This window comes from Carettochelys insculpta, chromosome 16 (assembly GCF_033958435.1).
Source record: "Carettochelys insculpta isolate YL-2023 chromosome 16, ASM3395843v1, whole genome shotgun sequence".
NCBI lineage: Eukaryota > Metazoa > Chordata > Testudines > Carettochelyidae > Carettochelys > Carettochelys insculpta.
Window position 1 is genome coordinate 13,798,950 of NC_134152.1, and position 24,653 is coordinate 13,823,602.

At 46.7% G+C, this 24,653-nt stretch overlaps 1 protein-coding gene across 8 annotated transcripts in view; it reads left to right on the top strand.

Annotated features, from left to right (window-relative positions):
• Positions 1-24,653, top strand: part of ATF7IP2 (activating transcription factor 7 interacting protein 2) — a 131,712-nt gene that overhangs the window by 44,908 nt on the left and 62,151 nt on the right. For 6 of the 8 annotated variants that reach the window (XM_075010306.1, XM_075010312.1, XM_075010308.1 and 3 more), the window contains 5 exons: positions 376-465; positions 2,018-2,148; positions 16,198-16,332; positions 16,638-16,718; positions 19,740-19,909. In XM_075010306.1, the coding sequence (XP_074866407.1) occupies positions 376-465; positions 2,018-2,148; positions 16,198-16,332; positions 16,638-16,718; positions 19,740-19,909 (607 nt within the window). Of the gene's footprint in view, positions 1-375; positions 466-2,017; positions 2,149-16,197; positions 16,333-16,637; positions 16,719-19,739; positions 19,910-23,342; positions 23,427-24,653 lie in introns of all 8 variants that reach the window. The other 2 variants (XM_075010314.1, XM_075010313.1) reach the window with 2 other exon arrangements.

Genomic DNA, 24,653 nt, shown 5'->3' on the forward strand with positions numbered 1-24,653 from the left:
ATCCCCAGACCTGAGCTCCTCCTAAAACCTGACACCACCCTCATTCCCAGCGTCACCTGAGGGACTGCACCCTCAGCCGACAGTTTACCTACAGCACTAGGAGAGCTCTCTCCAGGCACAGGGCTGTGACTGTGTGCTGCCATGGATACACCTTCAACTTAGTACTGTAGACAATGCCTTTGGCAGTTTGTATGCAGAATCTGGAAGCTGTACTGTATTATGTTGTGTTATGGAATGTTATTTTTCAGGGCAGATCAGAGAATCAAATGGTTCCTTCTGGTCTTATAATGTGTGAGAGTAGAAAAATGGGTTTCCTTGATTTTTATGAGGACATTACCAATTTAATCTCGATTCTGTCTCTATTCTTTTGATTAGAACAAACAATTAATATAGCGCTAACGGAAGAAGTTTGGATGTTTGACTCCACTTTGTCTCTCATCATTTTCTCTCTTCTTTCCATGTCTAGTAAGTCACCTTCCCCTTTTGTTTGTGGACCTTTCAGACATTAAAAGAGGGACACTCAGTGCTTGCTAGAATTGACTTGTTAAAATTCCCTCCCTAAGTGGTCCTTGGACAACGTGAAGAAAGTCTACTGAGATTGAAGGACAACAACTGGGGTACTCCTGGAGCCATTTAGGAATTTTGTCCCAAGCCAGAGTGAAGTGGAGGAGACTTGTAGATGACCTATGCTCTATACAGAATGCTAGGGTTAAGTAATAGTTGTCCTGCTATCAATGCTAGGAGAATTTGCTGAACAAGTGTTGGTATGTTAATTATAACACTCAGATGAACAATTGCTGGAGTGAGGCTTTTTTTAGCTTTCTTAGGAGAGATGAGATCCAAGACACAGAAGGTGTTTTGAGTTTCTTCAGGAAGATGGAAAGAAATTTGGTGTGGGTGTGGGTTAATTTTTTTAATTGTCCCTAAAAGAGGGAGCTGCTGTTTGATTTATTACTTTAATTTGAAACGTGTATTTCCCAGATCCATTCAACATTTTCCAGAGGATTGTCTCCAAAACTCAGAATATTTATAGTTTGAGAGTGAAAAGATTAAACTGATAAGAACAGATGCTACACTTGATAATAAAGGCTGAGAAATAGGCTGCCTTTGCTTATCTTGAAACAAACAAGAGAGACCATTATATTCTCATTCCACAAAGAGAAGAGAGGAGAGGAGATGTTCATTTGAAATTTCAAGAATCTACATTAATTTGTACATTGTGCAATCACATAAATCGGTGGAGAATTTATCCTTTCTCTCAAAGGTCCTCCTGTAAATTCCCAGTAATTAAGAAAGAGACTTCTATTAACCTTCACTACTCCACTCACTGAAACTCTTAAAAATTCCTCCCTCTATCCCCCCACACCTCATTTTCTAATTAATCTGGCTTGGAGAAGCATGTGAGTTTTTTACTTTAAAAATTTAGGTAGGAGGGTCAATGGTGGTTGTGGTGGAGGCAAATCTGAGAAGTTGAGAAAGTGTGGGTACCAACACTGTCTGTCACTTATCAAAGGTAATGCAGGGAAAAAGTGTTCAGTCACCTGAGGTAGCCCATCTGCCTTTTTTTATGGCAATAAAAGCAGCATTTTTTTTTCTCTTAATTGTTTGTGTCTAGGGAGTAGCAGAAGGGATGTTTCCACTACTGGAGAAAGGGAGATATAACCAGCTCCTGCCAGCTGTCCCTGTGCAAGGAATCCTGAGAATTAAAAATTATCTTACCACTTGGCTATGTGAAAATGCCTGGCTGCCACCCCGTCAGTGACTTTGCCTTTTCTATTTTACTTGAGCTCATGGTTGTCCCCTCCCCCCCAAAAGCAGTAATAACACTCTTCGTTACACTTGATGCCAAAATCAAACTATGGTGTAATGTTATTAAGGAAGAGAACAATTGTAATTTCAATCTCTGTTTTGAATGGTGCTGTACTTTACCAAGACATTAATTATAAGTTATTTCTTCACATAGCAACCTTTAAAAATTAATTTTTGAGGTAAATATTTGTCATGTTTTTTCTCCAAGACAAGGCTCAAAGGAAGAGGTTATGTTCAGAAGGCAAGGACGACATTGACTGTAAGCGCATCAAAACTTCTGAGGAAAACGGAGAGAGTGTTTGTACTGTGTCAGAAAAAGAGGAATTTTTTTGGGGAAAGGTAATTTGCTTTATTTTACATGCTTAAAGCTGCACTCTTTCATGCGTTAAATATTTTAGTTATTGTCTCATCAAATGTGGATTTTTTTTATGTTATCTTAAGTTATAATTGTCAGCTGTGCTGAACTACTTAGGCCAGGCCTGAGGGATGTGAGATATAGTTAGTAGAACTCATTTCTAATTGTTATAATCAAAACTGGAAAAATGAAAATGCGAAGATATCTTATTGGTTATGGTTACTCTGCAAGTTAAGCTTTCAAATCTAAAACTGTAAAGGATTCCAGTGAACTACTTTCTGTCTGAATTAAGCTTTCAAGTCTAAAACTGTAAGGGCTTCTGGTAAACTCTAGTTCCTGTCTGAATCCAGTGGATTGAGCAAAACATTTAAACCGCCTAAGTTTGACAATGCTTAAAATGGACTCAGCTGAAAGCTTAGGTGCTTGCAAAGTACATTGTCTGCTTGATGCTGTGCTTAAGTCTGCTGGAAGATGAAATATAGTGTAATGACAGTAACCTCCTGCATGACAGAACAGGGTCTGAGACGTGTCACTACCTGGTGCCTTGCATTAACTCTACAAAACTACATCCTTGAATATATTTTATGTTAGAGATATGTGACGACTTAAACATTATCTGTGCATACGTTTTGCAAAGATGATGTTGTCTAGTGGACTCTTGGCTCTTGACAGAAACCTCTGAGGCCATGCTTTGGTGAACTGCTATTCATTTATTTGACCCAGCAGATCACAGGAAATCCAGCCAGTTGTCACCAAGCTGTCCCTGGGCCGTAGCATCAGAAGTGCAGAATGAGTTAGTACTATCCAAAGGGACTAAAGATAACAAACATACCTATTAAAAACACTTCAGAAATAAATGCATGCTAAAGGAATAAGTAGATCTGTTAATAAATATGAAATAAAATTAATGACTGGGGAGTGAAATTTCTTTCTCTTACCTAACTTTAATAGGAAGATTTAGAGTTTGGACAATTAAGTGCGGACTCCAAAGCTCTAATTCAGTAAAGACGTTCCATTGACTTCAAGTTAAGCTTCTCTGAGTTGGGGCCTAAAACAGCTGTTTCGTAAAGATCTGCTAAGAAAGTCAGTGTATATCTAAAACTTTGGGTAGATTAAGTCATTCATCCTAGAATATTTAGGGAATTAGCTAATGAACTTTCCAAATCAAGTGGAAAAAGAAGGGAGGAATTGAAGGACAACAAGAAAATTAAAAGTGATTCAGTACTGATTTAAAGAAGAAAAGTGATATTTTGGCAATTATTTTTCCTTAAGCCTTTATTCTGTTTCCCATGATAACTGCAGATGTAACATCTAAAGAAAAATGAAGGCATAAACTTATCAGAATGGGCTTGTAAATAAGATTTTTGCCAGAGAAACTTTGTTTCTTCTTCAAGTGGTCCCTGTGGGTGCTCCACAATAGGTGTCGGGCTCGCCCGGCGCCACAGATTGGAAATCTTCCAGCAGTTTCTCCTGGATCGCGCATGTGCCGGCGCGCACCGCCCCCCTGCGCGCCTCTGGCCACGTGCACGATCCGGTCCCCGCCAGTTCCTTCTCAACCGCCATCGGCTGCAGACGGAATCCGCTCAGGCTAAGGCCAGAGTCAGATTACTTAGTGGGTTTTTTTTTTTCCACATGTAATTTGTTGTTTTTGGTTATTAAACAAAAAAAAAAAAAGAGAGAAAGCAAAGACAAAGAGAATATCAGCAAAAAAAAAAAAAAAGGAAAAAGAGAGGCACGGAGAAGAGAAGAGCGGACGTGAAGGCCATTTAGGCCGCCCGCTGGCGCAGGAAGCCTCACCCAGAAGGGCCCTCTGGGTTGCATAAGAGGAGGGTAGTTTTTTCTCTGACCCCCCCTCAGTGCAGAAATGGAGGAAACTCTCCCTGGCTCGATCCTTTGCCGTGTGTTTGCAGCGAGCAGGACGAGTGGAGCACACAGCCACCAGCTGCATACTCAGGCAAGCTGCAGCGCGGCAGTGCACGTGGCAGAGGCTGAGCCTCCGGTTATACAACAGCCGGCACGCGCGGCACCTAGAGCGTCAGCCAGGCAAGCGCTGGAACTGGTGGCATCGCCACAGGCGGCACAGACCCCCGAGGCACCAGCGGTGCAGGGGCGCCAGGCACGGAGCCTGCAGGCACCAGAGGAGGATACCCACGCGGCACCGCAGCTGACGGTGCCGAGCAGGGCCGAGATCCCCGGCACGGGAGGGGGCGGTGCCAGCCCCACAGCGGAGGGGCAAGGCAACATGAAAAACCTGGCACCGCAGTCCATCTCTGGACAGGGCTGCGCTGCTGTTAGCACCAAGCCCTCCTCCTGTGATACACACACCGCACCGAAGGCCTGTCTCCCCACCAGCCCATCCGGAAAAAAGAAACAAAAAAAAAAAACAACCCGTCCTTCTCCATTCCTCCAACCAATGTCACCATGGCTTGGGCCACCTTCACCATTTCTGGGATTGGATCCCCTGGAGTACTATCACAAGCCAGTTTCACCTCTGTGTCATCACAGAGGTCTCGCTTTCCCAGACGTCAGGGGTACACACCCCGTGAGTGGTCCAGGTCTCCATCCCCGGACCCTTGCCCATGCTGCCATAGTCATCCTTATCATGCTGGACACAGACAAACCACAGGCCTACACCCAGGGGCAGGTCCCCCACCCCCCGGCCGCTCAATACCCCCGTGGGCACTCCCGATTGGGGACGGAAACACAGTTGTCTCAAGGGGAGTTAGTTTTAGAACCCCGAGACTTTCCTTCACAATCCTCCAGCGAGCAAGAAGACTCCGGCCTCTGTTCCGCCTATGAACAAGACAGCGGATAAGAAATACTTCGTCCCGGCAAAGGGCATGGAGTTCCTCTTCAGTCACCCACAACCAAATTCTTTGGTGGTTGGGTCGTCCCAGCAGAGGTCAAAGGCTTCTCAGTACAAATCGGGGGATCAGACAAAGATGCTAAGAAGCTAGAGCTGTTTGGCAGGAAGGTATATTCCTCTCCTATCCTGCTATTGAGAGTGGCAAATTATGGGCACACCTAGCAAACCATAATTTTGATAATTACTCCGGGCTTACTCCCCTCATGGATCCACTTCTGGAAGATAAAAAGCCGGTGTTAAAGGCGATTGTTCAAGAGGGCTACGCAGCATCGTGGACGGGAGTCCAGATTGCCCTGGACGTGGCGGACATGGCGGCACGTTCAACGGCTACAGCAGTGGTCATGCGTAGAGAATCCTGGCCCCAGATGTCTGGTATCTCGAGGGACCTACAGGCGAAGATCGTGGACCTTCCTTTTGATACACAAAAGCTGTTTGCAGACTCAGCTGACTCGGTCCCTTACTCCAGTAAGGACTCGAGAGCTACACTTAGAAGCTCAGGCATTTATACTCCCCCATACAGGAGGGAAAAATTTTATCCTCAGCAAAGACACTACACTTACAACCACAGCGTGCTGAATATCAACGGGGCTATGGCCAAGGGCGCTATCAATAGCGGCAACAGTACAGAACCCCTAGGCGACATTCTCAACAAAGCTATATGCCCTTGGGTCAGACCCAAAGGCAACAAGTTTGATGGGTATGTCGGGGGCTGCGCTATCAATACCCTCGCTCAGTGCCACTCTCATCTCATGTTCCATCATCGCCTCAGACCGTTCCACTCCCAATGGCAAAAGATCACCACAGACATATGGGTGCTGGAGATCATAGCCACGGGTTACGTGATCCCCTCCCAGTCGCTTCCACCGACGAAGCCTCCCACCAGGCCTCACCTCAGGGATGCTGCCACGAGGCGAGGCTCAAGCAGAAGATGACTAACCTTATGTTCATAAGGGCGGTGAAAAGAGTGCCGGAATAATTCCAGGGGAAGGTTTTTATTCACGCTACTTCCTACCAGGGAAGAAAACAGGACACTGGAGACCCATCTTAGATCTTCAGGGCCTCAACCGTTACTTGCGCAAGCAGCGGTTTCAGATGATCACAGTTGCCTTGATACTCACGGCACTGGACGATGGAGACTGGGTTGCAGCACTCGACTTACGAGATGCTTACTTTCTTCTTCGAGTGTCCCCGTGGGTGCTCCACCATAGGTGACGGCTTGGCCGGTGCCGCAGATCGGATCTTCCAAGCAGTTTCTGCCGGACCGCGCATGCGCCGGCGCGCGCCGCTCCCTGGCGCGCTCCTGGCCATGTGCGCGATCCGGTCCCCGCCAGTTCCTCTCAACCGCCGTCGGCTGCAGACGGAATCCGAATAGGCTAAAGCCACATAGCGTATTCAACGACTTTATTTGTTTTCTCTTTAAAGTTTTTCAGTTCTTTAGGATACCATAAGTAACCGGTTGTTATTTTGTAAAAAAAAAAACAAAAACAAACAAACAAACAACATACAAGCTATGGAGGGACAGCTCAAGCCAGTCCCAGTAACAAGCGCCGGAGGCTGGGAGCTAGGGCCATCAGCCCTCCTGCGGAGGCAGGCCATCAGACGGGGAAACAGCACAAAGAAGTGCTAAGTACCCACAAACAAACTTAAAGACTCACCAACAATGTCCTCCTCAGGCTTTAAAAAATGTGAGTCCTGCCGAGAGGCAATGCCAGTGTCCGATGGGCACAGTCTATGCATAAGGTGCCTGGGGGAGTCCCATGTGGCACAAAAATGCGCCTTCTGTGCAAAGTTAACGACCAGAGCACGGAGAGACAGGGAGATGAGAATTAAACTGGGCTTCTTGACAAGGCCCTCCAGCCAGACGTGCCGGAGCGGCCGCAGCAGGAGGGACCCTCCGGGGCCCTTAGAAGGAAAGCTGCCTCCCTCACTCCATCAGCGCAAAAACGGAGGAAAGTTTCTCCAACCCGATCCCTGCCGGCAGCAACAGTGAGCGGGACGGGAGGAGCGAGCAGCCCCCAGCCGCAGCAACAGCTGATCGGCGGCGGCACGGAGAGCCACGTGGAAGCGGCTCAGCCTCCGATGATCAGCCAGCCGCCCCGCACCGCAGGCAGGGCGGCGGCTAAGCAAGCGCCGGTACCAGCGGCACCGCAGGCAGCGGCACCGACCCCCGGGGAACCGGCGGTGCAGAGCGCGCAGGCACGTAGCCTGCAGGCGCAGAAGGACTCCGCACGTGCGGCACCGCCCTCGAGCGTGCCTAGCACGGTGCCGACGGGGCCGGGATCCCCCGCCCATCAGGGGGCGGAGTTACCTCCTCAAGGGAGGGGGAAGGCTGCACACAAGAGGAGGCACTGCAGCCCCTCTCCAGACAGGGCTGTGGAGCTCTTTTCTCACAGCCCTCTACTCATGTTGCAGACTCCAACCAGAAGGCAGGGGCCCCCCCTAGCCTACCCGGAGCCCCCTTCTCCTTTCCTGCAATCAGCCTCCCCATGGCTGGCACCACCCCCACCCTTCCTGGGATTTGAATCGCTGGACTATTATGCAAAATCGCTCTCTCCAGTGTCTCGACGATCCCCCTCTCCCAGACACACAGGGTACGTGCAAAGGGAATGGTCAAGGTCACCTTCCCAGGAACAGTGCCTATACTGCCATGGTCGTCCCTACCACGCGGGGCATGGACACCATCGGCAATCTACCAGGGAGAGATCCCCACATATTACCTCGTACCCCCGAGGGCAATCGCGATCGGGGACGGAGACTCAAGCATCCCAGGGGGGACTGGCCGTGGACCCACGAGATTTTCCCTCGCAAACCTCCAGCGAGAGGGCGCACCATCACCATCAAGAACCGGAAGGGTCCAAAGAAATGTACCCCAGCGGTTCCTCGTTTTCCTCCCCGGATGAGGCCACGGCCTTAGGGGACGATCTCAAACAGTTTCAGGAGCTCAAATTTTTAAGGAGCTTATGATGTTTCTCTTGCACTTGTGCTGTCTGGATGCCTTGCGTGAAAGCTACCCTCTCCCCGGCCTCCTCCAGAGTAGCAATCCCGCTTGATGAAGCGATCTTGGAGTCCGCCACTACCATATGGCAGACCCCGGCAACTATTCCGCCTGTCCAAAAGAGAGCGGATAAGAAATACTTCGTGCCGGCGAAGGGCATGGAGTTCTTGTTTAGCCACCCCCAGCCAAACTCCTTGGTGGTGGAGTCCTCGCAGCAAAGATTAAAAACATCTCAATTTAAAACAGGAGGAACGGACAAAGATGCCAAGAAGCTAGAGCTGTTCGGCAGAAAGGTCTACTCCTCCTCCACTTTAACCTTGCGAATGGCAAATTATGCAGCGCACTTGGCGAACCATAATTTCGACAACTATGCCAGATTAACTTCCCTCATGGACTCGCTTCCAGAGGACAAAAAGCCGGTCCTCAAGGCCATAGTGCAAGAGGGCTACGCGGCTGCGAGGATGGAAGTTCAGATTGCTTTGGACGTTGCGGACACGGCAGCACGTTCCACAGCAACTGCAGTGGTGATGCGACGGGAGTCCTGGCTCCAGACCTCGGGCATACCGAGAGATCTGCAGGCGAAGATAATCGACCTTCCCTTCGACTTGCAGAAGCTGTTTGCTGAATCAACTGACTCGGTCCTTCATTCCAGTAAAGATTCAAGAGCCACACTCAGGACCCTGGGGATTTACACCCCTCCATACTCAAAGAAAAGGTACTACCCACAGCAAAGGCGGTACCAATACCAGCAACAGCGCCCCCAGTATCACAGGGGTTACGAGCAAGGGCGGCATCAGCAGCACCAGCAGTACAGAACCCCCAGGCGACGCTCACAACAGGGCCGTCCGTCCTCGGGGCGGGGCCAAAGGCCACAAGTTTGACATACAGATCCAGGGCTGCGCCATCACCACCATTGCACAAGATCATCCGAAACGACTTTTTCACCATCGCCTCCGACCATTCTACGACCAGTGGCAAAGGATCACCACAGACAAATGGGTGCTGGAGATCATAGCCACGGGGTACGCCATCCCCTTCCAGTCGCTCCCACCGCCGCGACCCCCGCCCAAGCCCCACCCCCAGGAGGCCTCCCATGTAGCCAGGCTCAGGCAGGAGGTGGCCCACCTAGAGTTCATAGGGGCGGTGGAAAAGGTGCCGGAGCAACTGCAAGGGAAAGGGTTCTACTCTCGGTATTTCCTGACGGAGAAAAAGACAGGAGGCTGGAGGCCCATCTTAGACCTTCGTGGCCTCAACAGGTATCTGCGCAAGCAACGTTTTCGGATGATCACTATTGCCTCCATCCTTACAGCACTGGACGATGGAGACTGGTTCGCAGCCCTCGATCTACAAGACGCGTACTTCCACATAACCATTCATCCGGCTCACCGACGTTTTCTCCGGTTCATGGTGGGCAACGAACACTTCCAATACAAGGTCCTACCGTTTGGCCTTTCCTCGGCCCCCAGAGTCTTCACCAAGACCTTGGCAGTGGTGTCAGCCTACCTGCACAGACAGGGGGTGTTTATTTTCCCGTATCTGGACGACTGCCTGCTCAAAGGGACCTCGAAAAGGGAGGTTCTCCGCATGATACGCGTCACAGCAAACACGTTCTCCGCACTTGGCCTGGTTATCAATCTGGCAAAATCAAAGATAGACCCCTCACAGGACATAGAGTTCATAGGGGCTCGCATAAACTCGGTCTCGGCGAGAGTATACCTACCAGAGGCTCGCTTTCGAGCCATCGGTTCCCTCGTGCAGGTCATCACCTTCAGCCCTACGGTGCCGGTCTTGACGTGCTTGCAGCTGCTGGGCCACATGGCAGCGGCTACGTTTGTGGTACAGAACGCCAGGTTGCACATGCGCAGCATGCAACATTGGCTGGCAAGTGTATACAAGCCAGCAGTACACACCGTTCACAGGGTGGTGTCGCCCCCACCTGGGGTGCGCGAATCCCTGCAATGGTGGGTAAACCCCGGGAACTTGCTAACAGGGGTACCCTTCCATCAGCCACAAATATCGGTTTTCCTCACTACGGATGCCTCCCTCATAGGGTGGGGAGCGCTCATGGGCGAAGAGGTGGCTCAAGGTCTGTGGTCACCCACAGAACAGTCTCTGCATATCAATGTTTTAGAGCTCAGAGCAGTGTTCAACGCCTGCAAACACTTTCGAGACCGTATACAAGGCAAAGTCGTCGGGATCAGTACAGACAATACCTCCACCATGTTTTACATAAACAGGCAAGGAGGAGCTCGATCCCGTACCTTATGCGCGGAAGCAATCCGCCTATGGAACTGGTGCATCGCCCACGATATAATCCTGAGAGCCTCCTACTTGCCGGGCACGCACAACGTGAAGGCAGACCAGTTGAGCAGACGTTTTGCGCTCACCCACGAGTGGCAGATCCGTCCCGATCTACTACGGCCGATTTTCCACGCATGGGGGTTTCCCCAAATAGATCTGTTTGCCACTCAGCACAACAAACAGTGCCCACGAGTCTCCTCCAGAGCAGGGCTGGGCCGGGGGTCCCTGGGGGATGTGTTCGCGATCCTGTGGGGAGGCCCCCTGCTTTATGCGTTTCCCCCCGCAGTGCTGATCCACAAGGTTCTGCAAAAAGCCAGGAGAGACAAGGCTCGGATGATCCTGATAGTCCCAACGTGGGATCGCCAACCATGGTTCCCCCTACTCCTGCGCCTGTCGGACCGCCCACCGATGCCTCTTCCGATGGCGCCGGATCTGCTCACGCAAGCCCAGGGGTCCATAGTGCATCCGCACCCCCAAAGCCTGCAACTGCAAGTGTGGCTAATCCATGGCTCAGCTCCCTAGAGAGCACATGCACAGTGGAAGTACAGCAAGTCCTAGAAAGTAGCAGGAGGACTTCCACTAGGAAAACCTACAAACAAAAATGGACTCGCTTCAGGGCTTGGTGTTCTACCAAGCAGCTGGCCCCCCTTTCGGTGCCTATACCTACAATTCTAGAGTATTTACTGGACCTCAAGAGAGCAGGACTCTCGCTATCCTCGTTAAAGGTCCACCTTGCCGCCATCTCAGCGTTCAGACATGAGGAGGGAGGGCACACGGTGTTCGCCCACCCTATGGTTACCAGGTTCCTCAAAGGGTTGGTAAACCTATACCCCCCTCGGAAACCGATTCCATCTTCGTGGAGCTTGGACCTGGTGCTTACCACACTCATGGGACCACCGTTCGAGCCCTTGGCCACGCTTCCCCTTCGCCTCCTTACAGTAAAGACGACCTTTCTTCTTGCAATTACGTCAGCCCGTCGGGTGAGCGAGCTTGCGGCAGTCATGGCAACGCCACCCTGCACTGTCTTTTCCAAGGAGGCGGTAACCATACGGCTGCATCCAGCCTTTGTTCGCAAAGTTTCTTCCGAGTTTCACATCAATGAACCTATTGTTCTACCCTCGTTCTATCCAAAGCCTCATAACTCCAGCGAAGAGGCGCGCCTACACCTCCTGGATGTGAGGAGGGCGCTAGCCTTCTACGTAGACAGGACCAAGTCCTTCCGAAAAACGGATAGACTCCTGGTCTCCCTCGCTCCCAAATCTAAAGGAGAAGGTCTCTCATCGCAGAGAATCTCAAAGCACATTGTATCCTGCATAAAAATGTGCTACGAGCTCAGAAAGACTCCTTTGTCGGCCACTCCCAGGGCTCATTCCACCAGGGCGGTGGCAGCATCAACAGCCTTTTTCAAGGGCGTTGCATTGAAAGACATTTGCAGAGCGGCGACCTGGTCATCCTACGACACGTTCGCCAAACATTACGCCCTTCACAGGGTATTCCAAGAGGATACCCGTCTCTCTGCAGCGGTCCTCTCGGGGACCAGCTGCACATAATCCGATTACCCACCACCTATCTGGGTTACTGCTGGGTAGTCACCTATGGTGGAGCACCCACGGGGACACTCGAAGAAGAAAGAGAAGTTACGCACCGTAGTAACGGTGGTTCTTCAAGATGTGTCCCCGTGGGTGCTCCACTTCCCGCCCATCCTCCCCGCTTCGGATCTCTGTTAGTGTTTTGCAGGGGCAACCGAGGCGGTTGGTCGAGGAACTGGTGGGGACCGGATCGCGCACATGGCCAGGAGCGCGCCAGGGAGCGGCGCGCGCCGGCGCATGCGCGGTCCGGCAGAAACTGCTTGGAAGATCCGATCTGCGGCGCCGGCCAAGCCGTCACCTATGGTGGAGCACCCACAGGGACACATCTCGAAGAACCACCGTTACTACGGTGAGTAACTTCTCTTTTATATAACAATCCAGCCGGCACACAGACGCTTCCTCCGCTTCACGGTCGGCCAGGAGCGCTTCCAGCACAGGGTTCTTCCGTTTGGCCTCTCCTCGGCCCCCACAGTCTTTAGCAAAACCCTGGCAGTGGTGTCAGCCGACCTGCACAGACAGGGGGTGTTTATTTTTCCCATATCTGAGCGACTGCCTGCTAAAAGGGACCTCGAAGGCAGAGGTCTCACGCATGATACACGTCACAGTGGACACATTTCTTCGCTGGGCCTAGTCATCAACCTCGCAAAGTCAAACTCCGAACCCACACAACATATAGAGTTCATAGGGCACTCATAAACTCTATCACAGCAAGGGTGTACCTACCCGACGCCCACTTCCGCGCAATCAGTTCGCTGGTGCAAGTCATTACGTACAGCCCCACGGTGCCGGTCTTAACGTGCCTACAGCTGCTGGGCCACATGGCGGCAGCAACGTTTGTGGTACAGAATGCCAGGTTGCACATGTCAAGCCTGTAGCACTGGCTGGCAAGCGTTTACAAACCGGCATCCCACACTGTCCACAGGGTGGTGTCGCCCACAACAGAGGTGCGCAGATCCCTGGCGTGGTGGGAAAACCCTGAGAATCTGCTAGTGGGGGTGCATTTTCCCCAACCACAAATTTCTATTTTTCTTACTATGGACGCCTCCCACATGGGATGGGGAGCGCACATCGGCGACAAGGTAACGCAAGGGCTATGGTCCCCTGCGGAACAGACACTGCACATATCCATACTGGAGCTCAGAGCAGTGTTCAATGCCTGCAAACATTTTCGAGATTACCTACATGGCAAAGTAGTCAGGATTCAATACTGCCAATACCTCCACTATGTTTCTACATCAATCGACAAGGGGGAGCACGATCCCGTGCCCTATGTGCGGAAGCACTCCGATTGTGGAATCGGTGCATCGCCAACAACATAACGTTGAAAGCCTCGTACTTGCCGGGCGCTCACGACATGAATGCAGATCAGCTGAGCAGGCGCTTCGCAATCACGCACGAATGACAGATCCGCTCCGATCTGCTACAGAGCATTTTTCATACATGGGGGTTTTCCCCAGATCGATCTGTTTGCCATCCAGTACAACCAAAAAAAAAAAAGTCCCCAGTACTGCTACAGGGCAGGAGTGGGGCGGGGGTCCCTGGGGGACGCATTCATGTTTTCATGGAAGGGCTCCCTACTTTACGCGTTTCCCCTGCAAGGTCTTGCACAAAGCCATAAGAACATAAGAACATAAGAATGGCCATACTGGGTCAGACCAAACCGATTACCCACCTCCTATCTTGGGTTGCTGCTGGGTAGTCACGTATCGTGGAGCACCCATGGGGACACTCGAGGAAGAAAGAGAAGTTACTCACCTGTAGTAACGATGGTTCTTTGAGATGTGTCCCCGTGGGTGCTCCACCACCTGCCCATCCTCCCTGCTTCGGATCTCTGTTTAGTATTTTTAAGGAGCTTCCGAGGCGGTTGGTCAAGGAACTGGCAGGGACCGGATCGCGCACGTGGCCGGGAGCACGCAAGGGAGCGGCGCAGTCCGGCAGAAACTGCTGGAAAGATCCGACCTGCGGCGCCGGGGCGAGCCCGACACCTATCATGGAGCACCCACGGGGACACATCTCGAAGAACCATCGTTACTACGGCGAGTAACTTCTCTTTATCATTGCAAACAAACACTTGATTTTCAGCAGATTGGGTGAACTACAAGAGAAAGGGAATGACAAAACACGAAATGCTGCATTTTACAAATTAGATTTATAATTGACAGAACATAGGTGAAGCAGTTTAATTTATAAACTAGGGCTGTCAGTCATGCTTAAGTAGTGTGATTATCTCAATCATGATTAAAATATTAATCATGAAAATACTAATCACAATTAGTTGCACTGTTAAATAGAATATCAACTGAAATGTATTAAATATTGATGTTATGCATTTTCAGTATTTCAAATTCAATAAAGTGTACAGTGCTTGCTTTATATTATTGTTTTGATTACAAATAGATGCACTGTAAGAATGGTAAAAAAGTAATTTTCAGTTCACCTCACAAGTATTAAAGTGCAAAGTGTTTACCATGAAAGTGTAAATTACAAATGCAGATGTCTTTTTTTGTTACATAAGTGCACTCAAAACAAAATGTAAAAGTCCAGTCCTACAAGTCGAATTATTCCTACTTTTTGTCTTGCCAGTCTCAAAGACAAAATATGCATTTTATGGGAGAGATTGCTGCCTGCTGCTTATTTACAGTGTCACCAGAAAATGAGAACAGGTGTTTGTGTGGCACCTGTGTAGCCAACACTGCAAGGTGTTTTCAGCCATATGTGTTAAACATTCATACGACCCTTCATGCTTTGAACATCATACCAAAGGACATGCTTCCATGCTGATAATGCTCTTTTAAAAACCCACACTAAAAACCCATGCATTAATTAAATTTGTGACTGATCTCAAGGGAGAATTGTCAATCTCCTGCAGTGTATTTGCCTGCATTCTGCCATATATTTCATTTTATATTAGTCTTGAATGATGAAACAGCACATGTTCTTTTTAAGACTGCTTTCCCAGCAGATTTGACAAAATAAAAAGAAGGAACCAGTGTGAGATTTCTAAAGATAACTTCAGCACTTGACCAAGAATCTGAAGTACCATCCAAAAACATAAGAGGGAAGTGATGTGGAGAATGCTTTTGGAAGACTTGAAAGAGCAACACTGATTCAAAAACTGCGGAACCAAAACCACCAAAAAGAAAATCAGTTTTCTGTTAGTGTCATGTAATTCAGACGATGAAAATGAACATGTATCAGTCCACATCACTTTGAAGTGTTATCAGGCAGAACCCATCATCAGGATAGGCACATTTCCCCTAGAATGGTGGTTGAAGCATGAAGGGACATATCCATCTTTAGTGTATCTAGCTTATAAATATTGTGCAGTGCCAACTACTACCACTGCTACTGCAGTGTGAATGTCTTTTCTCATTTTCAGGTAATGTTGTAAACGAGAAGCAAAGTAGGCACCAATTGTAACCAAACTTGTTTTGTCTGCGGGGAGGGATAGCTCAGTGGTTTGAGCATTGGCCTGCTAAGCACAGGGTTGTGAGCTCAATCTTTGAGGAGGCCATTTAGAGATTGCAACAAATAGATGTCAGGGATGGTGCTTGGTCCTGCCAAGAGGGCAGGGGACTGGACTAGATGATCTCCTGAGGTCCCTTCTGGTTCTAGGAGATGTGTATCTCCAGTGTGTGTGTGTGTCTGAGGCTATGTCTAAACTGCAGGTTTCTGTTGGCAGACCAGAAGTCTCCTGGCAGAAGTCTGCCATGTGGCAAGCATTCTGCCAAAATCCCTCTCTTCCTCGTTCCATGAGGCAGAAAGGATGTCTTGGCAGAGAGTGTTTTCTTGACATTGGCCCTATGTGGACAGCCAAATGTCAGAAAAGCCTCTCCAGACGGAACTGTCAGCAGCAGATACACAAATGTGGTTCACTATTTGCGTATCTTTTGCCAACAGTTCCCAGCAATCAAGAGACAGCCCAAGTGATTGGTTGGCTGAACAAGAAGTAGGACTGCATAGACTTGTAAACTCTAAGATTTTGCATTGTTTTATTTTTGAATGTGTTTTTTTGTACATAGTTCTATATTTGTAAGTTCAGCTTAGATGATGAAGAGCTTGCACTACAGTACTTGTTAGAAGATGAGTTGAAAAATACATTTTTTTTTTCTTTCTAGGGGAAATTTTGTAATTGATTAATCATAATTAATTTTAATCAGTTGACAACCTCATTATAAACATTAGATAAAATTTAGTAAAATTAAAAATGTTAATTTCTATATTTTTGTTACCTTAGCAATGAATGATTCTAGATTTGAAATATAACTTTTTCCCGTTATAGGTCAAATGCTTGATTCAAAAGCAAATGGCTATATTAAATAATGACGTCTTTAACCGTAAACTGGAAAGTTTAAATGGAAGAGTTGAACAAACACAATGTCGAAATAAACATGAAGAAATAGCAATTACATTTCTAGTAAGTTTTTTTCATTGTACATATAATAAAAGACTGTATTTGTGTTACTGAAAGTCTTGAAATTTGAGAAATGCAGCTATATCATGTGCATAATTTGTGCTACAGTTGCTTGCATTGGCATGAAAATTGCATTTCATATGAACTAGTCGTTAAATTTTGTTACCTTTCTATTTTGTAAGATAAACATCAGTTACTATTAGAAGATATTTTGCTACTGCTTATTAAATGTGCAGAGCAGGATGTGTGCAATCGTGTACTATAGTAGGTTAACACTGAAAGTGAATCGTTTTTTTCTTTCCTTGTAGAAGAAAGTGTCTAAACTTGAGAGACGTATTAATACCGTGATAGCATTTCAGAAGAAAATATCAAAAATGATCATTAGTAAGGTAAAGTATAATACTTCAATGTAGGGATTTTATTAGCAATTAGTCATGAACTCTTAAGCAGTTACAAATGATTTGTACTAAACGTGCATTAAAATAGATTTGAAGGAAGTTGTGTTAATGTTATGTTACACAATAGCAACTTAAAAGACTAAACTTCTGCAGATTGGAATCAAAATATGTAAAAAAATTGATGTATTTGCAGTTAAGTTGTTAAATTGAAAGCTTTTGGTTTTCAGTACAATAAAATACAATTAATTTTTTATTTTTTATTGTTTCTGAGATTGTAGGTAAGCAGCCTCCATTCTTCCCAGAGATAATTGAGTACTTTAGCCCTTCAGTAGTATAGTCAATAAAACACAAGCATTTCATTTGGAAATCTGGATACAATACAGGCAGAATGGTAGCCTAAGGGAATATTGGTATAGGGCTTTTTGCTCCCTCATGGACAGACATCTCTTGACATAACATTGAATATTTGTTGGCCAAGAAAACCCACAATTTAGACCAGTGCTAAGTTTTACATAAACTTTCTTGGGATGCTAATTTAGACTTTTAATTGGTGGCTGGAGATCTTTTAGTGGGCTTTTAAATTTGGGGATGCAGCTCTTCAGCTAGTATAAATTGTAGCTTCAGTGATTTCACTGTGGCCTTGAGAGTTAACAACATTTGAATATCTGATCCAAGGATTTGAGTAATGCTTGTAGGAATAATCAAATGTACCTGAGCCACAGGTGTTTGTTTGTTTGTTTGTTTTTTAAAGTATAAATCAGTAGTCTTTCTGTCTAAATTTATATACCCTATCCAGTGTCAAATTTAAAAAATCATGGTCTAATGATCTCATTGCAGGGATATCTTCTTCTCCTACGTGATTGCATATTTTCCAAAAAAGTTTCAAGAAACTTTTCTTACACAATAGTATTCTAGGAAAACGTAACTAAGACTAAATAGCATATGCAAAACTTCCTTAGGCAAATGATTAACACTTAAAGTAATTTGTGTCACGCTGAAGATTTTTGCTAAATTTGGGAAGACGGGAATAGACTTTATATTCACAGTCTGTATAATGCATCTTATGAGAAATCACATTGATTTTTGGGGAAGTGGGACACCGTTTGAGCTTAGTGCACCTCAAACCCCCCTGCAGCACGGAGCCTACACTGGTGCTCCAGCCTTCCTTGTTCCCCACCCCAAGAGGTTGGAGAGCCAGTGCCAATGTCCTGCTGTTGAGGAGGGGTGGGATGTATTGAATAAAGTAATGTGCCTCATTGCTGGATCTGGCTTGTGGAGGGAGCAAGCTGCTCCACATATTTCCACTCTCTTCCGGCTGGGGACACACTGCCTGGAGACTTTCCTCAGTGCTCCTGTTGGCTGGGATTGCCCCATTCCCCTCATGCAAATATCCCTCAGGTGCACATATCCCCACACCTCAACCTGCTCCAGTATCCTCCTCCTTCCCCACCCTCAGCCTCTGGCCAGACACACTGCCCACAGCCTGCTCCTCCGCCCTCCCTCCTGGCCAGACACCCAACCCCCAGGCTGCTCCCCTGCCCTCCCTCCTGGCCAGACACCTGTTAGCCGATGGTCAGGTGAGATGCCACTTATGCACTTGTATTAATACAAGATTTCAACTGCTATAGCAGAGCCCACAAGTGACCAGGCTTAGAGCAGCTGAAAGCTGCTGGGTTCTTTGTTTTGTGTTCGGTTTGCACGGTAACAGGAGGAGTCAGGTTACCACTTAATCAATTACTTTGTTTATTTATCTAACAAGTTAATCTCTTACGGTTACAATGTTGCTTTGTTTGTTTACCTAGCGAGTTAAGCCCCTAGGGAGGGCAAGATGGAGTAGAGCAAAAGGCGGGTTCTGTCTGGCTACGCTGCCCGCAGCCTGCTCCTCCGCCCTCTCTGCTGGCCAGACACCCTACCCCAGGCTGCTCCTCTGCCCTCCCTCCTGGCCAGATACCCTACCCCCAGACTGCTCCTTCACCTTCTCTTGCTCTTGCGCTCCTCCCCAGCCAAAAACTCCTATCCCTAGCCTAATGCTGCGCCTTCCCTCATTTTCAGATCAGAAACGCCTTCTTGTATACTCTCCCTCCTGGTCAGGAACCCCTCTTCCAGCCAGCTCTCTCACAGTATCTCCCACTCAGACCCTCCACTTTCACCTTTATTACTGTCCCACTCCTTGGCAGCCCACTACTGCACACAGAACTTTTCTTATTTGGCCTCACCCCAGAGCCTGGTGCGAGGGCTTATAAAATCTACTAGACTCAGGACCTCAAAAGAGTTGGAACCTGAACGTTGATCTTCCCTGTCTTCTCTACACCCCTCCCTTCTTGGGGCTGGAGAGCCAATGAAGTGAGACATCTTAGTTAGGGGCCACCTCATTGAGGGCTGTGGTTATTTTTTGTTTTAGGGAGTTGCCTCTCACTTTTATGGCCCCAGACCCAAAAAGTCACCTCCCCGCCCCGCTTCATAAATAGACAACATTGAAACCTTTAGTTTTGGACATAAATTAATATTTTACTTTATTTAAAACAAATTTTGGTAAACTAACATGATAAAGTGCTTAATCTGTTCAATTATTTTGGTATTGGTAATATTTCCTTTCCTAACAGTTACAAATGCCACCTTAGATTATAGGTCCATTAGCCTAATATGAATAATTAAGTATTTAAGGTATTTAGAAATAAGCAAATGCATTTTGTCATCATGGGTTGGTGGTCCATGGAGAGGTTTGCATTGAGCTGGGTAGGCTATGGGCCAAAAGGTTTGAGAACTGGTCTAGTGAATCTGTAAATCTTAATTTTTTGTTATTATAAGGAAAAGATGGAGGATAACAAATGACATATAATGTAGATTGTCAGTAACAAGGGAGATTAAAATGGCAAATCACCGAGAAACAAAAAATACCACCTGCTGCTCTGAAAACGAAGTGTGAGTGAAAGCAAGGGCATCTGACTAACTTATCACTGTTTGTTGTCAGGAGCAGACTTCACGGTAATTTTCTGCATTTCTTTTTCTCAGTCAAGTCTTCCAGGTGCAGACTCACGAAATGCAATACTAAATCGCATCAAATCTGCTCCACTGCTTCCTGATAACGTAAATGGACAATCAGTTTCTTCCGTTAAACCTCTGTCATCATCCCATAGACAAACTGGTTCCGCTTCTGAATGTGTTGCGGAAGAGAATGTAAGGTAGGTGCCCATAATGACAAATAGGTTTAATAAATACAGCAACACCCCGACTTACATGCTGGTTGCATCCTAGTTGGGAGGGCTGTTAGACCCACCAGAGAGCCACCTGGCTGGGGGCAATCCTGGGAGCTGGCCAGGTGGTGCAGTGCTCCACCTGCCGGCTCCAGGCCCCACTCCCCCCAGCTGGGGAGAAGCTATGTGCCATGGCTCACCTTCTCCCCAGCTTCCCCCAGCTGGTAGAGCTGGGGGGCAGTCTAGCGGGGGGGGGGGGGGGTTTCTCCCCGGCTTCCCCCCAGCTAGGGGAGACGGGCAGGCAGATAGCCCAGGGGTGGGGCACGGCTTCGCCCCAGCTTCCCGCAGCTGGGGAGAGCCGGGGGGCTGAAGCACAGAGCTGGTAGAGTAGGTGCACTGTGGCCATCCCCCAGCCCCTGGAAACCCCAGGAGTGTGTCGCCTATGTATGCAAATGATGCACAGGTAGGGTTTCCCTCACTGACATAGACTCACTTTAACCTAATTAACGTGCAAGTTAAAATCGTGGAAAGAGGAGTTTTACTGTATAGCCCACATATTATGTATAGCTTTAGAGCATTTACATGGACATCACAAGTTACAGCTATTCGAGCATATTTGCAGAATGAACGATGAATCAAGACTCTGGTATTCAGCATAATGGACGGTTCAAATAGGAGAGGCAGACCCCACAGAGAATGGGTAGATGATGTGGTAGATTGGTGCGGAGCTAGTTTGCAGAAACTAAGGCACTCCACAGTGGAAAGGGAAAGATAGAAGAAAATAGCGAGGGAGGCATCAGACACCAATGGGTGCTGAGCCCATGGTGGTTGAAGATGATGATGATGACAGTTAGAACCAGGACTGGTGGCTGCCAACAAACTTTATGGGACCACAGGAAACTTGGCCACACCCATGAGAAGTGGTTGTGCAGCTGACTAAAATCATGCCAGATTACGGAGTTTGCTGGAAGAGAGAATTCTGGATTAGAGAGGTTCAATCTGTAGCATAAATTCATATGGTTTTTCTTTTCAAGGGCCTGATTCTCTTTCCATTGGAAACACACACATGCATTTCATGATTTCCATGTCAGTAAATGATTAGACCTCAAGTCCATAAAGTCTTTCAAGAGTAACAGGTTAATGAAGATGCTGATTCTGTGTAAAAAGAAAGCAGAAACAAGAGTCCCATTGTGGCTACAGAGTCCCTCTCGCTTTAGGGAGTCTGTACTATATAATTCTGTCTGTGAGTGACAGGTGCATTTGATAGGTGATATCTCTTCAAATCCCAGTTGTGATGAACTGCTGCAAAACAGTAGTTGCACTTTAAAAAGGAATAATTATTTTTTGTGTTGATTTGGTTTTTTGGTTCACCAATCCAAAATTCTGCCTTTATAAACTTTAGTCTCCAGTGACAAGGAAGCTCTTTTCATGGGAGAATGAGTCACTGAGGCCTCTTTTTCTAGAGGGTCATCAATAATTAGCTGGCTACATTTACCCTGTGACTACATCTACACTACAGCAATCTTTCAAAAGACATCCTTCCAGAAGATCTCTTCCAAAAGAACTTCTTTCAAAAGAGTAAAAACAACAAGAAGTCCTGTGGCACCTTATAGACTAACAGATATTTTGAAGCATAAGCTTTCATGGGCAAAGACCTGCTTTGTCGGATGCTCCAAAATAATTGTTAATTTATACGGTGCCACAGGACTTCTTGTTGTTTTTACAGATACAGACTAACATGGCTACCCCCTGATACTTTTCAAAAGAGTGCATCAACACACTAAAAAGCAGATCAAAGAGTGACGTGTTTTTTCAAAAGAGAGTGCCCGCACAGTCCCTGCTCTTTTGAAGGAAGGGGTCAGGAATTGAAAAATCAGGTGCCATGAGGAGTGCTCTTTTGAAAAAAAAAATAGAACATGGAAGCTTTTGAAAGAAGGTGGTCTTCCTGAAATTACAGGAGCGGAAGAGGACTTTTGAAAGGTGTACCAAGTTTTTTCAATTTAATTTCGAAAGAATGCTTTTTGTGCATAGATGCTCCACTGGATATTTTGAAAGAGCCCGTTCTTTCAAAAAATATTTTGAAAGAATTTGCTAGTGTAGAAGTGGCCTGTGTGTGTTGGGTACAAACAGAATCAAGCAGACATTCTGAATTGGAGGGCTTGAAACATACGTTAAATTCCAGTTGAATGTCTTAATATATCATATATTTGTTATTGAGTCTATCTGTGCATGTAGTTTTAGAAACTCTTTGCATCTATCACAATTTTTTTCTTCTTTTGTGATCTCTGTTGTGCTTTGAGTATTCAGGTGTCTCTAATTTATGGCAGTGTACATGCATTGGACATGGGCAGATATATGTTACACCTCGGTTTTTAATTTTGCTCTTCATTGGTCTGCTTCTGGATTTCCATCTCTAACTACACTTACTGTGCAGTTATCAGTATGTTTTGTGACTGCTGTATGAAGTATGCATATCAAAGGAACAAGAAATAAACTAATATAGCACTTCACATCTTTCTTCATAATTAGAGCTGTGAGAATAACAAAAACACTTGAAATATTTTTGTGAAATACACAAAATTAGTATCTGTTCATGTAACATTTACCAAGGTGTATAAGCAAAGAAATAATGGATTCAGTGGTATGGAAGTAATCAGTCAAATTATTTTACAATTCTGCAATCTCTAGCCATGGGGAATTAGAAATGTTTGTTGTGAATAACCTTTCTTTAAGGTTCTTTCAGTTCAATAAGAACCTAAACTACAGTATTAACTTGTTTTTAGCCATTTTACATGTGAAAATAACATTTTTAAATGTAAATTGTTGCTTCAATCAGTTCTTTTAGTATATGGCACCTTATTACAATTTATTTTGAATTTGTTTTGGAATGTATATACTATATGCACCTGCTCTTCAGTAGATGAATATGTAATTTAAAAAAAACACAAAACTTTGGTTAAGCTTCTGAAAATGCACACATTTTGATTTTGTCCACTAGATTTTGAGATTCTCAGATCTTAAAAATTTCAGTCTTACTGAGACTGTCTTCCATAGCAAATACCCAGAGATTTACCCTCCTCATTCAGGCAGGCTTAAGGACTAACTTAAAGTACATTTACACCCTGTGGCTGTGTCTATACTACTAGATAAAATTGACTTTGAAAGCACTATCTCAATATTAAAATGTCACTGTCTTCACGGTTAATACTATTAGCTTGATTTATTGAGCCGTCATAACAAAATATCAGTATTACAGGATGCGTATAGTGTCAATTTAAAATCTCGAATCAAGGTTAGTGTGGAAGCACCATGTCTTTAATTCGAATTTATTAGCCTTCAGAAGTGTCCTGTATGTATCCCACAAAGCTACGCGGTGACCCTCCATGTATGGCTGCTTTGTTATATGCTGCTCTCTATCCAGGTGCACAGGCAGAAGGTCACAGGAAACCCATGAAGTTTTGATTGAATTTGAATTAGAATTGGAATTCAGCAGTGTCCACTCCCGGTAAATATAAAGGGTGACCATTGTGAAAAAAATTCCTTTTCCCATCACATCACACTGCATCAATAGCCATTGCATTGTATTATTAGCCATCTTCTGCGATCATGAGCACTCAGGGTAGTGATCTGCCTAGTACTTCTCAGGGTCTCAAGAGAGCCTCAGCATGGACCCACCAGGAGATTCTGGATCTTCTTGTGAGTTGGGGAGATCAATCATTGGTGAAGAGACTTCGGGTGACCAAGAGAAATGCGACAGTCTATGATCCAATATTGCGTGAGGTGACCTTCCAAGAACTCAGTGCAATGCTGGATGAAGGTGAAAGAACTCCAGCAGGCCTATCAAAAAGTCCAGGAAGTCAACCAGCAGTCGGGGCAGTCCATGTACGTGCTGCTATTATGAACAGCTGCACATGCTTAGGAGGAGTGACCCCACTGCAAAGCCTGGTCTGAATTACGACACTTGTGGAGACCCTGTTATGGAGTTTGGGGTGAGCCCAGAGGAGCTGGGTGGCCTAGAGGAAGGGGGCAATGAGCAGGGGACTGAGGAAGTTCTGCCAGACAGCCCAGAACTCCTCATTGTAGACCTGGAAACAGTCCCCTCCATACTGTGCCCCTCCACAGCAGTCCCCTACATGCCAGTCACCTCCACACCAGTCCCCGAGCACCCTGGACCAAGCAGTCCAGGTGAGTATTTATTCTGCATGGTAGAAGCAGGTTGTGGGGTGGGTATAGCAATAGGGTTGTGTATGGGTACAGATATGCTAGCTATGGTTCTGTGCCCCTCCGAACAGCATGTTAATGTTTCTTGGGATGGAGTGCTTCTCCTTTTTGGAGATCTCGAAGGCCTCATCCTGGCACTCTTGTATTTATTTCATGAGGTTCTTGGGCAGTCTTGACTTCTTGCAGCTTCCACAGTATTATACCTTGCCACGCCAGGCAACCAGATAGCAATCTGATATTATGGCGCCACACAGCATTTTAGCAAATTTCGAAGGCTTTTGGTCACATAGAATGAATAGGTGTTCTTTCTCCATATGGGTTAGTTTTAGGAGGGTGATGTCTTCCTTGTCAATCTGCAGGAATCTGCATCTTTTTTTAAACATGCTTCCTGCCCCTTTACATTTGCCTGCAGCAGCTGGCAGGCGCTCCGTTCCCCATCGCAGTTTGCAGGCTCAGTGGGGTTTCTCCCTTCTCCCTATGTCCCTTTTCACCAGCATTTCTCTTGATTTTT